Here is a 16,759-nt window from a genome sequence, read left to right as displayed (position 1 = left end):
TGGTAAGAAATTTCACATGAGAAAAATGTAACCATAAATTCATGTGAATGGGACAGAGCTGGCTCTAGATTTATACTCATATTCTTCGAATTTCACCTTGAATCTACTCAGAGAAACGATCCATATTTAACTAGTTTGTTGCTACACTTTCGGTTGCACTTACTGTCACAAAAGTAGTACTCATAGTTCCAAAAGTGGTTTTTCACCGTCCTGCTTTTCTTCAGCTTCTTCTTCAGATCCTACAAGGGAGGGAAAGGGAAGGAGAAAAAGCATCAGATTCCATTAAGGACACAAGCCATTTGCTTGAAATGATAATATACGGTCATCAAATTTTATGTGGGAGGTGCATCTGCTCATTTAATCCTCAGTATTAAAGGTTGGAGTTGGGGCGCCTGGGTGGCGCAGTCGGTTGAGCGTCCGACTTCAGCCAGGTCACGATCTCGCGGTCGGGGAGTTCGAGCCCCGCATCAGGCTCTGGGCTGATGGCTCAGAGCCTGGAGCCTGTTTCCGATTCTGTGTCTCCCTCTCTCTCTACCCCTCCCCCGTTCATGCTCTGTCTCTCTCTGTCCCAAAAATAAATAAAAACGTTGAAAAAAAAAAAAAAAAAGGTTGGAGTTAAAAAACTGTACCTGTAAAATAAAGTTTTACTTTATTTCTTGTAGGAAGAAAACACTTAAAATAGGATCGATCACTCATACTAATCAGTTGAATGGACTTCCCTTATGTAGTTCTGAAAGTTTTCATATAAAGCAAGAATTATTATCTACTCCTAGTCCTCCTCCTCCTCCTCTTTGCTGACAGGCTTAGGTATTTTTCAAGTGTAGATGACACTGAGCTTTGGTACAAATCATTTAATCTTATTTTTAATGTTTATTAATTTTTGAGAGAGAGAGACAGAGACAGAGAGAGGGAGACACAGAATCCAAGGCAGGCTCCAGGCTCCCAGCTGTCAGCACAGAGCCCAACACAGGGCTCGAACTCACAAACTATGAGATCATGACCTGAGCCGAAGTCGGACGCTTACCTCACTGAGCCACCCAGGTGCCCCAATGCTATGTTAATCTTATGGCTTATGACATATTAGCTCGAATATGTCTATAGAAACAAACTTTCCCATATTAACTGTTTAGTTCTTTTAAGATATACAGTTGACCCTTGAACAGCATAGTTATGATCTATGCAAGTCTACTTATATTTGGGTTTTTTCGATATAGTACTGTTTTATTTTTTTATGACTTTGTTTTAATTTTTTCAAAATGTTTGCTTTAGAGAGAGAGAGAGAGAGAGAGAGAGCGCACATGAGCAGGGGAGGGGCAGAAAGAGAGGGTGACATACAATCCAAAGCAGGCTCCAGGCTCTGAGGTGTCAGCACGGAGCCCGACGCAGGGCTCGAACTCACGAACCGCGAGATCATGACCTGAGCTGAAGTTGGACATTTAACAAACTGAACCACCAGGCGCCCTACTTATTTTTAAAAGTCGCTGTAGGGGTGCCTGGGTGGCGCAGTCGGTTAAGCGTCCGACTTCAGCCAGGTCACGATCTCGCCGTCCGTGAGTTCGAGCCCCGCGTCAGGCTCTGGGCTGATGGCTCAGAGCCTGGAGCCTGTTTCCGATTCTGTGTCTCCCTCTCTCTGCCCTTCCCCCGTTCATGCTCTGTCTCTCTCTGTCCCAAAAATAATAAACGTTGAAAAAAAAAAATTTAAAAAAATAAATAAATAAATAAATAAAAAATAAAAGTCGCTGTACCCAGTGAGTGAGAGTTTTGAGGACTTCCTGATGCCGAGAGTGACAGTGCTGTAGCACTGGGACACCGCGGTGGGTCCTGCCTTGTGAACCTTAGATTATTGGTACGTTGGAGCCCGCCATTTCATTCTGCAATTATTCCTTGAGGAAACATGTCTGATGCAATCATACTTTTTTCCATTAAGTAGATTTTACTTCTAAAAAATCTGGGAAAGGGTGCCTGGGTGGCTCAGTCAGTTAAGTGTCCAATTTCGGCTCAAGTCATGATCTCACGACTCGTGAGTTCAAACCCCTCATCAGGCTCTGTGCTGACAGCTGAACCTGGAGGCTGCTTCAGATTCTGTGTCTCCCTCTCTCTCTGCTCCTCCCCCACTCACACTCTGTCTCTCTCTGTCTCTCAAAAATATATAGACGTAACATTTTTTTTTTTTAAATCTGGGAAAAAATCTAGATGTTTGAGGGTAGGAGAAAAGTTAAATGATTATCTTATTTCCACAAAATATCTTGTATTCATTTATATTTATACAGTTGAAAACAGCATGGGAAGTGCTTATTTTATAATAAAGTAAAAGCAAATACACAATGAAAAAAACTGTATCCTGTAAGATCGTATTGATAAAAATAAAAACTTAAATACATGCGTGCCAATAAGAAAGACTCTAAGAAAATAACCAGATGACTTGAATCACTTCTGGATATTCCAAAATACATACAACAAACTGACTTTATAAATTTTAAATTATCATCTTTAAAAAAGGGTATAAATAACATCAGCAGTATGGCCACACTTATGTGACATTACAAACACAAAACTAGCAGGAGACAAACTGAATTGTTAATACTGATGTGGTCACAGAGTTTGAAGGACAGGTTTTTTGGTTGCTGTTCTTTGTTTTAATTTTTTTAATATTTATTTTAGAGACAGAGAGAGAGAGAGAGAGAGAGTGAGTAGGGAACAGGCAGAGAGAGAGGGAGACACAGAATCGGAAGCAGGCTCCAGGCTCTGAGCTGTCAGCACAGAGTCCGACGTGGGGCTCGAACTCACGAACCGTGAGGTCATGACCTGAGCTGATGTCAGACGCTTAACTGACTGAGCCACCCAGGCACCCCTCTTTGGTTGCTGTTCTATGCACATTTTTATAAAAGGCCTGTGTTATTCTCACAATCAGGGAAGGAACATAAAAAAGGAGCAGTGGGAAGACCAAGGTACAGGTTAGGGATAGGGCCTCCTCACACACAAAGGAAACAGCCTGCCTCACAGCTGCTTTCCTCTTGTCAGATAAGACACCTCAAACAACACATTTTTTTTTTCCCTTCTGAGAATGTCTGCCTCTTTAGAGCCAAGAACAAATCTGGTCCAGTAGAATGAACAGTGGAGAATCTGAAGAAAAGATTGTGTCCCACATCCTAACCTCATAAATGTCACACAGTCCAGGTGAGCTTGTGGTGACATAAATAGATAAAGGCACAGTGGTTGGAACGCTTCGCTTTCTAGCCTATTAAATTGCTGTAAATCGTAGACACACTGGGGCCAGTTAACAAGTTCTCACTCTGAAACGAGTCTCAGGAGAATGGTCATACCTTTTCTTCCTGTTTCTGACCTTACTTTCCACCTGCCAGGCTAATAGCATTTGAGTGACAAGTGTCTTGGAATAATTTGGGAGTTCTAAATAAAGCCAAACTTCTAATTAAAACATAGGTACATTAAATAATATGTATCCTTTACATAATTCAAAAGTAAATAATAACAAGACCTTCTGGTTATGGTCAAGTGCAGTTAACAAACCTTCTCCTTGAAAAGCAACTGTAACACTCAACTAGACGAGCAAAACTAACCATTTCAGCAGCTGGGAAATGTCCAAAGACATACAACAATCTGAGAAGTGTTTATGTTTGAAAAACTGCAGAATTCAGGGAACCACACTGGTGCTCTTGCTGGCGTTGATCTCATTCTTCCCCCACCTCCCACCTGCTTGGGCATGAAGGGTCTTCCAAGATAGGACAGGCAGTGGGGAGCGGTGTGAGGGCAAACCGACAGACTCAGGGGTGCGCTGGCAGGAAGGCAGGGGCTGTGCTGGTCTGAGGTTGCGGTCGTGGCTGCAGCAAACGTATGCTTGGCTGAAGCCGTGTGCACGCTTAGCGGAGACTCAGCAGAGCCCAAGCCGGCCACACACTCCTGGTCAATCCCGAGGCCTTGGACATAGGCAGAGGAGATGTGAAAAAACTCAGCCAAGAGTAGAAGCAGAGGACGACTTGATATTCCCTAAAATGTGAATGTGCTACTCAATATATACAAATAACCATTTGTCAGAGGATGGAAGTCTTTTTTTCATTTCCGGTATAATGAATGTGTACTGTTAGATTAGATTTCAGTGTCTGATATACTGATTATTCAATTCTATACATTACTCACTGTTTATCCCAAAAAAAGTACTCTTAATCCCTTTCACCTATTTTACCAATCCCCCCCCACCCCCACCACCTGCCCTCTGGTAAAAAGTCTGTTCTCTGTATTTAAGAGTCTGTTTTTTTATTTGTCTTTCATTTGTGGGTTTTTTTTTCCTTTCTTAAATTCCACAAGTGAGTGAAATCATATGGTATTTGTCTTTCTCTGACTGACTTACTTCACTTAGCAGAGGATGAAAGTCTTATGAAGGTGTTTGAGCACAATTTCTGTCTAATCACTAATCACTGGCGACCACAGCTATGCTTAAAAATAAATTAAAAATTAAAAATCTGAGTAGAGTTAATACTCACACACTGCAAGGGACACAATTTCACAGATTTTGCCTAAGCAATTTTCTAAGCAAAAACATAACAATAAAAGCGACCTCTGGGGGGGAAATTGGAATCTAGAGTTGCTAAAATATATTTTCAACAAAATATTTTTCAACTAAAAAAAAAGATAGGAAAAGAATCAAAAAGTGTGACTATTCTCAGGGGGAAAAAACCCTGTAACAATTCAATAGAAACTGTCTCTGAATGTGTCTAGGTATTTTATCTAGCAGACAGACTTCAAAGCAGCTATTATAAATATGTTCAAGGACGTACAGAAAACCACGTTTAATGAATTAAAGGAAAACATGACCACAATAAATGAACAAATAGATTCTAAAGAATGAGACAAATTACAAAACAGAAAAGGTACTTAAAAATGTAAAATCTGGAATAGAAAAATATAATATTTAAGCAAAATATTCTCTAGAGGGGTTTAAAAGAATGTTCAAGTTGGCAGAAGAAATAATCTGTGAAACTGAAGATAGGGCTGTATAAGTTATCCAATCTTAGGAAGAGAGAAAAAGACTGAAGAAAAATTGAAAAGAGTTCAGAGACCAATGAGATAGCATATATGGAATGAACTCCCAGAGAGGCAGAAAGGAAAAAAAGAACAGAAAAAATGTTTGAAGAAACAATGGCCTAAACTCCCTCATGGCTAAAACATCCCAATTTATTTGAGAGATAATAATCTAGACATTTAATAAAGTAAAGAAATACTGATTATGATGTATACAGATTCACATGTAGATACATAATAGGCAATCTGATGAAAGCCAAGCACACATGAAAAGAAAACGTAACACATTAAATTTCCTAAGAGGTCACTAAAGCAATGCCTAGATGAAAATTCATATTCTTTTTTTTTTTAATGTTTATTTGTTTTTGAGAGAGAAAGACAGACTGACTGTGAATCAGGGAGGAGCATAGAGAGAGAGGGTTTGAGAAAGGGCTCAACCCACGAACGGTGAGATCACGACCTGAGCTGAAGTCAGATGCTTAACCGACTGAGCCACCGAGGCACCCCAAAATTTATAGCTTTAAATGCCTCTATCAAAAAAGAAGAAAAATTTAAAATCAATCATGGAAAAGAAGAGTAAGCTAAACTCACCCAAACAGAATAAAGGAAATAAAAATTGGAACATAAATAACTGAAGTGGAAAACAGAAAAACAAGAGAGAAATACCAATGAAAACAAGTCCATTTTTTTGAAAATCACAAGTTTGACAAACATCAACCTAGAGTTACAAAGAAGAAATGAAAGAAGACACAAATTTCCAAAATCAAGAAAAAAAGAATATCGCTACCAACTCTACAGAAATTTAAAATGATTATAAGGAAATATTATAATTTGTGTCAACAATTACATAATTTAGAAGAAATGAATTCCTAGAAAGACACAAATTAACAAAATGGACTCGAGAAATAAAAAATCTGAGTACATCTATACATAATACAGAATTAGCAATTGGAAGTGTTCCCACAAAGATAATTAATTCTTAGCCCAGATGGTTTCTTTGAAGAATCTATCAAACATTTAAAGGAGAAACAATATTAATCATTCATAAGAATTCATTCAGAAAATACAGTGTTTAGGAAGACTTTCTAATGTATTCTATGAGGTCAGCATTACTGATATTAAAGCCAAAGACATAAAAAGAAAACTACAAGACCAATAGGTAAAATATCATGAGAATCAGTATAAACATTCTCAAGAAAATATTAGCAAATCAAATCCAGAAACATAATAGTGGATCATCCAGCATGACCAAGTAGGAATTTTCCTAGATATAAACAGCTGATTTGACATCCAAATATTATTTAATGCATCACCATATTAACTGAATATAGGACAAAAACCACATTATCATCTCAATAGATGCATACAGAGCACGTGAAGAATTTAATGCCCATTCATGATAAGAACTCCCAACACACTAAGAATAAAAGCAAACTTCCTCAACCTGATAAAGGGCATCTATGAAAACTCAGAGCTAATCGTACTTAATGATGAAAGACTGAACGTGTTCCCCCAAAGACCAGGAACAAGACAAGGATGTCTGCTCTTGAAATTTTTTATTCACCTTTATTTATTTATTTGAAAAAGAGAAAGAGAGCAAGGAAGGGGCAGAGAGAGAGGAGAGAGAATCCCAAGCTGGCTCCATTCTGTTAGTGTGTAGCCTAACATAGGGCTCAATCCCATGAACTATGAGATCATGACCTGTGATGAAATCAAGAGTCAGATGCTTACCCAACTGACTACCCAGGTGCCCTTGCTGTTGACATTTCTGTTTAACACGGTATTGAGGTTCTAGACAGTGCAACAGGGGAGAAAAAGATATCTAACAGATTGAAAATTAAAACTAAAAGTCTTTATCCAAAGATGACATAATCTTGTATGTAGATAATGCCATGAAATCTACAGGCACACAAAACCAAAACTAGAACTAAGGAACAAGCTTAGCCTTGTTGCAAAGTACAAATTCCATAAAAATTCTATACAAAATATCAGTGGTATATTTATGTACTAGCACAGACAAATTGAAGATGAAATTAAAGGAACAATTCCATTTACTATAGAACTAAAAAGGATAAAACACTTTGGAATTAATTCAATAAAAGTAGAGCAAAACTATGCTGAAAATTACAAAACAACACAGAGAAAAATTAAAGAATATCTACATAAATGCAAAGAGGGTCCATGTTCATCGATTACAAGATTCAATATTATTGTGATGGCAAGTCTTCCCAAATTCATCTATAAATCCACTGCAGGCTTTATTCACAAAAAATTAACAAGCTCATGCCAAAATTGACATGAAAACACAAAAGACCTAGAACAGGCAAAATCATTTTGATAAGGAACACAGTTGGGAGAACCGATAAGGTCACCCTGCAGAAGCAATGTGGGAGAGGGGAGCACCCCAAATTTGACTTGGATGTTGAGACTGATGAAGCCGCACACACAGAGGGTGTGAACAGGTTTATTACTGACACAATTTGGGGTCCTGGGGACAGCAGGACGAGCCATTCAAGCAAGGTCTTAGAGCACCTGATTTCAGAGCTCACAGAATTCAGTTACATAATTAAGCCAGTGTGGTCCTGGTTCAGAGAGAGCATATGGGTCACCAGAAGAGAACAGAGAGTCCAGAAATAAACCTGTATTTATGGTCAACTGGACTTTGATAAATGCGCTGAGTTAATTCAGTGCAAGACAGGATAGACTTTTCAACAAATGCTTCAGCTACAACCAGGTATCTGAGGGCAGAAGAGTGAACATCATTCCTTACCTCCTCCATGTGTGAAGACTAATTCACGATGGACCGTAAACTTAATGGAAGAGCTAATACTATAAAATCTAGAAGAAAACATAGGAGGAAATTTTTGTGACACAGGGTTAAGGCAAGGAGTTCTTAGATGTGACCCCAAATGCATTATCCATAAAAGAATAGATTCTGATAAACTCTGACTTCATCACGATACAAAACATGAGCTTCAAAAGGCTCCAGGAAGAAAATGAAAAGATTACAACCTTGGAAAGAAGTATCTGTGCATCACAGAAGAAACTTTTATCTGATAAAGGGTTTTTATCCAGGATGTATAAAGAACTCTTACAACTCAGTAAAAAGGCAAACAACATAACTTAAAAAAAAGGGGTGTGTGTGTGTGTGAAATGGACATTTCTCCAAAGAAGATATCTGAATAACTAATTAGCGCATGAACAGGTTCTTGAGGCCACCAGTCCTTATGGGCAAATGAGGACCACAAGGAGATAGCACTTCACACCTGCTGGAATAACTGTGATCAAAAAGACAGCCTTGGCCATGAGGCTTGTCTGTGAGAACAAGGAGAGCAAGCCCTTACACACTGCTGGAGGGAGTGTAAGATGTGCAGCAACTCTGGAGAACGCTTTGGCAATTACTGGAAAAGTTAAACAGAAACTTGCCAAACACTCAGTGAGTCCTGTCCTAGGAATCTATAGGAAAAGAAAAACAAACGTCGCCACAAAGACATGCACTTAAAAGTTCATAGCAGGATGAGTCATAACAGCAAAACTGCCAACAATTCCAACGTCCATCCACTGATGAATAAACAAAACACTGTATATCCATACAATGGAATAGTATTGAGCCGTGCAAAGAACTTATACATAGTACAACATGAATGGCCATCAAGAACACTATCCTAAGAAGCCACATGCAGAAAACTACATATTCTGTGATTATATTGATATGAATTACCCAAAAAAGGCAAATTTTCAAGACAGAAAGGAGATCAGTGGTTTATCTAGGACTGCAAATAAGAGCAAGGCTTGGGTACAAATATTTTCGGATGAAAAAAGTGCTCTAATATTATACTGTGAAGTTGGCTTAAAAAGTATAAATTTACTTGGGGTGCCTGGGTGGCTCAGTTGGTTAAGTGTCCAATTTCAGCTCATGTCATGATCTCACAGTTTGTGGGTTCAAGCCCCGCGTTGGGCTCTGTGCTGAAAGCTCGGAGCCTGGAGCCTGCTTCGGATTCTTTACCTCTTCTCTGCCCCTCCCCAGCTCATACTCTGTCTCTCTCTCTCTCTGTCTCTCTCAAATATAAACATAAAACACTTTTTAAAAAGTGTAAATTTATTTAAAATCATGCAATTGCACACTTAAACGATGGATGCATTTTATGGTATGAAAATTATAACTCAGTCAAGCTATTATTTTTTTTTAATAAAGATTATGTAGTATCCTCAGCAGTGACGTTTCAATACAATTTACCATTCTTAATAAAAATTAGAAAAACTGTCTTTCAAATCTATTGATTATACATGGGGTGACTATAGAATTCATCATCTAAACAAGAACATTTCCTATAGACCAAAGTGGTTCTAATAATCATTACTTGGGGCCACAGGAATAAGTCAAGAGTACGCAGGGCAAACCAGCATGCATGGCTGCTTGCTATTAGAAAGTGTCAAACGAGGGTGCTGCGGTGGCTCAGTTGGTTAAGCATCCGACTTCGGCTCGGGTCATGATCTCATGGTTTGTGGATTCGAGCCCCATTTCAGGCTCTGTGCTGACAACTTGGAGCCTGGAGCCAGCTTGGTTTTCTGTGTCTCTCTCTCTCTGTCCCTCCCCCACTCGTGCTGTCTCTCAAAAATAAATAAATGTTAAAAATTTTTTTTAAAAAGTGTCCAATTTGAATTATACTGTCTTCTTCTAGATTTGCTTATTATCACAGATTATATAATGCAATTGAGCTATTCTTCAATTTAAGTATTAAGATGATTTAGAAGATGATTTACAAGGTGACGAACTATCTTTTCCTCAGCATCACGGCTGGTTCACTTCAGCTGTCTGACCCCCGTAACAACTTGAGCCCAATCATCTGACAAGGCTTGTGCTTCCTCATCCTTCCACTGAATACACAGGGGAGCAGGACATGGTTAGACCCACAAAGAAACCTCCCAACAAATCACCCTTACATTCCTTAGAAGTACATGTCACGAAAGGTGCTAACTTTCAGAATCTCTCTGATGCTAAAATTCAAGCGACACCTTTACAAGGAAAAATACTAACATTTTAATTTTTGGTGACTCTGATTTCTTTCTCCCGGCCTATTGAGCCAGCCATGCTTTAGAGGAGAACCTTCTTTTCTAGATACATTAATTCCAATAATAGGTTTTTTAAACATGTGTATTTATTTTGAGAGAGAGAGGGAGAGAGCCAGGGAGAGAGGGAGACAGAGAATCCCAAGCAAGCTCCATGCCCTGCACACAGAACCCAACATGGGGATTGATCTCATGAACCATGAGATGATGACCTGAGCTGAAAGAGGTGGCCACCCAATTGACTGAGCCCTGCAATAACAGTTTTTAATTTTAATTCTTTCCTAACTTGCATCTTCATACAATGAAAATATAATACAATAGAGTAAGTCACATTGAACCCTCCTTCTCTGCCTATGACTCACCGGCATTTTGTCTTGAACAAAGAAGCTACCTGAACACCCAGACCATGTTCAAGGTCAGTCCCATAATCCAATGAACTGGTCATGCTCCCAACCACCACTAGGTGGGGGTAAAAGTCACAGGCAGGAAGCCAATGCATTCAGGATTGGAAGGTTTGATGAAGAATGTCTAAGGTGTAACTCCTCCCATTATCATTATCCGGCTGTTCTGAATTCTAATTGGGTAAAGATATTATTAGCACCAAGAACTTTTGTTAGTCCTAGAAAAATAAAAGCTAGATAAAAGCATGAACAACGTGAACTCCCTTTTTTCAAAAGAATGATTCCTATGACATAAGAAAACCTCAATGAAATAACCCTCGTAGCGAGGTAATGAAAAACTGAATACTTATATTGAGTATCTGCCGCCTGAGAAAGAGATTGGCTCCTAGTTCATATCTGTATTTCGTCTGACTCCATGCTTAGATCCAACACAGTCCAGAGAATATCAAGTTAGGGTTTCTAATTAAGTAAATACATTAGTGCTGAGAACTTTTACTAGTGTTAGAAAAATAAGAGCTGTGCAAAAGCACGGACTAAACTGTGAACTGCCTTTATGCCAAAAGAGCAAGTCCTATGACATACCAAAAGATCTCCCCGAAGTAACCCTCATATGAGGTAATGAGAGTTTGATACTTCTTTGACCTTCTGCTGACTGAGAAGAGAAATTCTGCCAATTCACATCTGTAGTTCATCTGACCCTACGCTTTCCTGATTTAACCTGCTTTAATATCAAATACGAATAGCCCAGGATAACAAGTTACTTCGAGTTCCAATGATTCACTATGTCACATTGCTGGGCCTTTGATCTTTCACATGCCTCTTTCTGCCTGGAATCTGCTTTACTATCCTATGTGTGTGTGTGTTTCAAATAGTTACTAAGCTCAATGCGGGGAATGAAATAACGCAGTCTCTCTAACTCAAGTTTCCACCTCAGTGATAGAACGAGGCCAGGTCAGGGCTGAAGGCAGTGCAGCCCGCACAGGTGGGAGAAATGTCCGAGGAAATGCAGAGAGTGTTCTCCCAGGAGGGTAGGGGTGCGGTGGGATAGCCTTCTCTCCCGTGCGTGGAGAGCAGGCCTGCAGAGGGACAGTGTGACAAACAGAAAAAGCAAGCTGCCCGCTGGCTTGGTGGCTTGGGCTCACAACGTTTTCAGCAAAGCTAAGAAGAGAACACACGGAGACGGTACCAGGAAGTCAGACAACTGGGTAATGAGGTCAAAATGGTGCTTTCTGCCAGGCTCAGGACCCAGGACTTCCTTAATCCTTTCTGCCACTGAAGGCTTCTGGGCAGGGGAAGAGGTGGTCAATGCTGCGTTTCCATTAATACTGAGAGGCCCCACATGGATCAGCTGTGAGCGCGGATTCCAGCACTGAGCCGGGGTTCAGATCCCACCACCTCCTACTCCTCCAGAGACCTTGCACAAATGATTCCCCTCTCTGTGCCTCAATCTGATGGTCTCTGAAATAGGGATAATGAGACTCCCACCTCATCGAGTGGTTTGAGGAAGCCATACGACAATGCAATTGTTATATCTGACATGGCGCTCTGGCGGGGCAGGGAGAGGGTGACCGAGGCAGCAAAGGGCTGCAGAAACCAAAGCAGGAAATGCTGAAGGAAAGGTGGAGAAGACAGGAAGTGGTGCAATGAATGAGATAAAGGAGGCAGAAATACAGAGGGTGGAAATGGCCTGGAGAAGGCAGGGATGTGAGGCCTAAGAAAGGGCCGAGTCCCCAGGGAGGCTCTGCTTTCTTCACGGGCAACAGCTCAGAGAGAGCTGCACCCTCAGACATGGGGACCCGGGAGGAAGGTCGGGCTAGGGGATGACGGGTAAGAAGAGGAGCGGACCCTTCCCCTCGTCTGCCTGTCTTCTGAGATGCACATGGCCGGTCACACGGGGTCTGTGTCCCCGGGTTACACGTACTTTACACTCTGTGTCTCCCCACTGCTCCCACATCAAGACCACATCTCGGTGATTTCTGTCTCCTACGTGCCTGCGCCGTGAGATGTCTGCTCAGCAGCGTTCTGACAGGAGAGGGAGGGAGGGCTGAGCTTTTGAATGATGGATGAAAACACAGACGATAATCACATTTTTGTTACCTGCTTCAGATTCAGGAGGAGAATAAAACTGACCATCAGAAAGACCTCCAGGTATGAGTGCCGCCCTCTCCGAAGCATCCTGAACTATCAGGAGTCCTGGAAGGGAAGAAATTCAGAGGCTGAGAGTGACGTCACGGTTCTGGTAGCTTCTCGGCGAGGTTAGGCACAATAAAATGGTGTCGTTCCTATGCTAAAAAAGAGAAAAACCCTTGCCAGAAAGAAAATCTTTCAAACAAAAAATAAGTTTTGTTATTACGCTATGAACCAGTGCTGTGAGGGCACGTGGCAGCAGACTTAAAAACCTGCCTGTGACTCAGGGGATTCTTTGAGTCAGTATTTATGGCCTCTTTCCCTGGAGAACACTTTCCTCCCTGCAGAAATCACCATAATCAAAACCAAAGCACAAAGCAAAACCACCGGGTAGGTCATACAAATGGCCTCCAGTATTCACTTCGTTAGGGAAATAGCAAATGTAAGGCACAATAAGTGGAGAGACTTGTATAAATGTGGAAAGCGTCAGTAAGATGGGGAAGAAAGATTTATTATTTTAAAAGGTCCCCCCAGAAAAGGGAATTAAACAAACACAGAAAAGGAGAGGAACTGACGTGGAAGCTCAGGACGGGCGCCCGCGAGCACAGGGAGCATCAGCGGCGAGTCTCGTCCGGAGCTGAGCGAACACGAGAGAAGCTGGAGGAAGCCGCGGCCGAATCGCAGGTGCAGGTGTGAGCTCACTGCCTGCTCGTGACCGTGAGCGTACCCGCTGCTCCACGTTTTCATCGACGCCAGTTCTGCCCTGTTAGTGCCTTTGAACGTGGTGGCATCACTGTTGCATTCAAGCCCCAGTCACATTAACAGCTGATATGCTTTCACCCAAGCTCGATTTGATGTTTATACACAAGTCCAAAAGCGACTTCCATTAGCTGTACCTGCCCTGCTCCACAACAGGTTTTCATACAAGCACAGAGGACACACGACAGAAGACTTATCTAGGTCTGATTCAGGTGTTTAAAATGCACTCTTGAATAATAATTCTGTTCTTATAGATTTCTACTCTGTCAATGAGATTACTCAAAATAAATCCATTTACATGTTTACTCATTCTCCGTTATCCCTTGAGGTTACAATCATACTTCACTTTCTCTAGGACATAGGACCTTACTTTTCCTATTTTGCAGGGCAATCTGAGCCAGACGCATGAAGGACCTAACCACGGCACATGGTAAAAGGCCTGGGTCTCTGTACTGAGTTTCAAACATGTCACCACCAGAGGGCAGATGTGGCCCGTGGGCTTCCACTCAGGCCATCATGCAGAGAGGAATTCTAGCCAGATACTGAATCATGCAGCTCAGTCCATCACTGGGCCTTCCTGGTCAGTATCCACATGAGTCCACGCAGGAGATGACGGCCGCCCCGCAGGGCTCATGGTCACAGATCGCTAGGAGTCCCTCCGCTACTCACAGGGGGAGGTGGACCCTGAGCTGAGCACACGTGTCTGGCTGCTGTCTTCCCCCTCCCGCCCTCTGGGTTCCTCACTCACCCAGCACTCTCCCCCACCAGGCACCCCCTGTGCTAATTGGGGCCCCTTCCAGGCCACCGCCTGCTGTAAGGTAGCAACGTGAGACTTGGCAGGATCGCGGACTCTGAGACTTACTGTCTCAGCTCAGCCTATCGTGTCTGCCATCCCTGTGTCCCTAAGAACAGTCCTCTTCAGATGCACAAAGTGCTTGGTGTCCTGGGACCGCCATCACTGGGGATAAGGAGGTGCTGGCTGTTTCTGCTGTCTGACTGTCCCTCTCACCAGGGCTCACACTTTTCTTCCAGAGAAGTCTGGCCTCACAGCTCCAGAGAGGAGCCACGTGCTCTCACTGTCCTGTCCTCCGCCCTGCTCTGGATTTCTGCTGGGTCCTCTGCACGGTGGAGACCCGAGACCCGCCTACCCCACCCAGTGTGGCTCCCTTCAAATCTGACTTCCAGGCTCTTCCTTCTGGCTCGGTCCCCAGCCCATCTGAGGAACCTAACTTGGGAGACACTTACTGTTTTCCTCTTCCGCCTCTTGAGGTAACACTTTGAAATCCAGGAACCACGTCTCAATCCAGGCAAGGAGGAACGAAATGATGGGGAGCACGTAGCCGAAAGCCCCTTGAGAGAAAAGCTGGAAGGACAGACGTGACCAGGAGAGGGAAATGCAGTTACCAGGAGCTCACACTGGAACATGAGCCTTCGCCAGTATAGACGGTAATTGTACAGAAAACGTGGGAGGCTGTACCTTTGAGAGGATCACTTTTGCAAGTAAAAAGGCACTGGTCACTGCTGTCGTCAGCTGAAAGACACATAACCCAGCACCATTTGAGTTAGACATTTTACGCTGGGAAGCCCCCTCCTCACAAAGAGACCTGACGGCGCCAGAAGCACCTAAGGCCTGGGGCAGCTCTGCCAGCCGGGGCCCTCCCACATCACCCTGTCCCCAGCCCCTAAACGCAGACGGGGCCACAGTGGGCTTCTCCGTGGTGCCCGATCCCTGACTGGCTGCTCATGCTACCCCTCCTCCCTCGGTCTAGCAGGTCAGCGACCTTCTGCTCTCGATCTAGCAGGTGACCCTCCTCCCTCAGTCTAGCAGGCTGGTGTGCTGGGACACTCAGGTTTGTCCCCCACAAGGTCCAACCTGCAAAGACCTCTCCCCACAGGAGGGACACCTGGCATACAGAGCCAGGGCTCCCCCTGGTGGTTGGGGAGCCCAGAGACAATCCCAGGGGACCTGGGCCTTGTCCTTCCTTCCCCCAACTAGGATCCTAGCAATGTGACAGCTGACCAGTGTGATGCCCACAGTAGCCTTGACTGACAGAATGGAGGTCAGGGGACATGGGTGTCAAGCTCAGGAAGTATTAACCAAGTGCAGGGTCAGCATTGTTAGCAAACTTCCACACACACACACACACACACACACACACACACACACCCCAGCCAGTTTAGCTACCTGGAAGAGAAGGTATTTTACATTCTGACACTAATTAACCTTGTATGCTGACAGTACGTTTTTAGGTATCAGGTGACTCGACCTTCTGTTCCAGCTGGCTGGTCCCTTCCTCCAAATGTTTTTAAAAGGAAGAATCAAAACCAATCAAATGGATGTGCTGAACATGACCTGCCCCTTTCATAATTTGGTTTAGATATTAAAGATACTTTCTAAAGAGTCAGTGAATGTCACTCACTTTTCTGAAACAAATTTGAGACAGATGGTCTGACAAATACTAGTGCATATTAAGGAGACCCTAGAAAACTGGGAAGAGACCATTGCCACAGCTATTTGGTACCAGCAGAAACGTATTCAGGAAAGGGACTCAAGTCTGGCTACTACTGGCAGCCTGCATCTGAGATACATTAGCTTGGGGCTCAACTGATGGTCCTTATGTAAGCCCTATGATTCTGCGGATGCTTGGAAGAGATGGCCCAGGGAGATGTGGCTCCTGTGGACTGTGTCTCGGGAAAGAAGCACAACCCCATCCTCAGCTGGGCACGCCACACTGGCCCACACCGACTGAGGCCTCACTCCAGAAACAAAACTGTAGGCTGTTCCTGAGCAGGCCACTCCAGCTTGGGGAGCTCAGCATTCCCCCCATATACCTGCCTTCTTAGCGCTCTCAAAAAGGTGAGTGTTCAGGCATCTGTGGACATAGCAAAAATAATTGAGGCAGAATGGCTTATAATTCTTCTTTCAACCAATAAATATTTACCGAGGGTGAACAGCATGTGCCAAAGCTCTGTGCTAGATGCAAAGAAACAGGGATGAGTAAAAAACACCACTGCCTTCAAGAAGCCTGAAGGCAACAGTAAAAGGCAGCGTGGGAACTTTTCCCTTTAAGACTGGAAGGAGGGTGGGGCGCCCGGTGGCTCAGTCTATTGGGCGTCTGACTTGGGCCCAGGTCACGATCTCGCAGTTCGTGAGTTCGAGCCTTCGCGGTTCTTGAGTTCGAGCCCCACGTCAGGCTCTGTGCTGACAGCTCGGAGCCTAGAGCCTGCTTTGGATTCTGTGTCTCCCTGTCTCTCTGCCTCTCCCCCACTCACTCTGTCTTTCTCAAAAATAAACATTAAAAAATTTTAAAAGAAGACTGGAGGGAGGGGAGGGGATAAAACAGCAAGAAAAGCAATGATCAAAA

At 43.1% G+C, this 16,759-nt stretch overlaps 1 protein-coding gene across 3 annotated transcripts in view; it reads right to left on the bottom strand.

Annotated features, from left to right (window-relative positions):
- The window catches only part of STARD3NL (STARD3 N-terminal like), a 56,510-nt gene that overhangs the window by 1,516 nt on the left and 38,235 nt on the right, over positions 1–16,759 (bottom strand). For all 3 annotated transcript variants that reach the window (XM_086696988.1, XM_086696987.1, XM_086696989.1), the window contains 4 exons: positions 14,872–14,925; positions 14,640–14,757; positions 12,606–12,701; positions 164–239 (listed from right to left, as the gene is read on the bottom strand). In XM_086696988.1, coding sequence (XP_086553114.1) covers positions 181–239; positions 12,606–12,701; positions 14,640–14,757; positions 14,872–14,925 — 327 coding nt within the window. In that variant the 3' untranslated portion in view covers positions 164–180. The remainder of the gene's footprint in view (positions 1–163; positions 240–12,605; positions 12,702–14,639; positions 14,758–14,871; positions 14,926–16,759) is intronic.

This window comes from Puma concolor, chromosome A2, assembly GCF_028749965.1.
Source record: "Puma concolor isolate L17-30 chromosome A2, mPumCon1.1.hap2, whole genome shotgun sequence".
Taxonomy (NCBI): Eukaryota; Metazoa; Chordata; class Mammalia; order Carnivora; family Felidae; genus Puma; species Puma concolor.
Note: the sequence above shows the minus strand (reverse complement) of the source record. Positions and strands in the feature narration are given on the sequence as shown.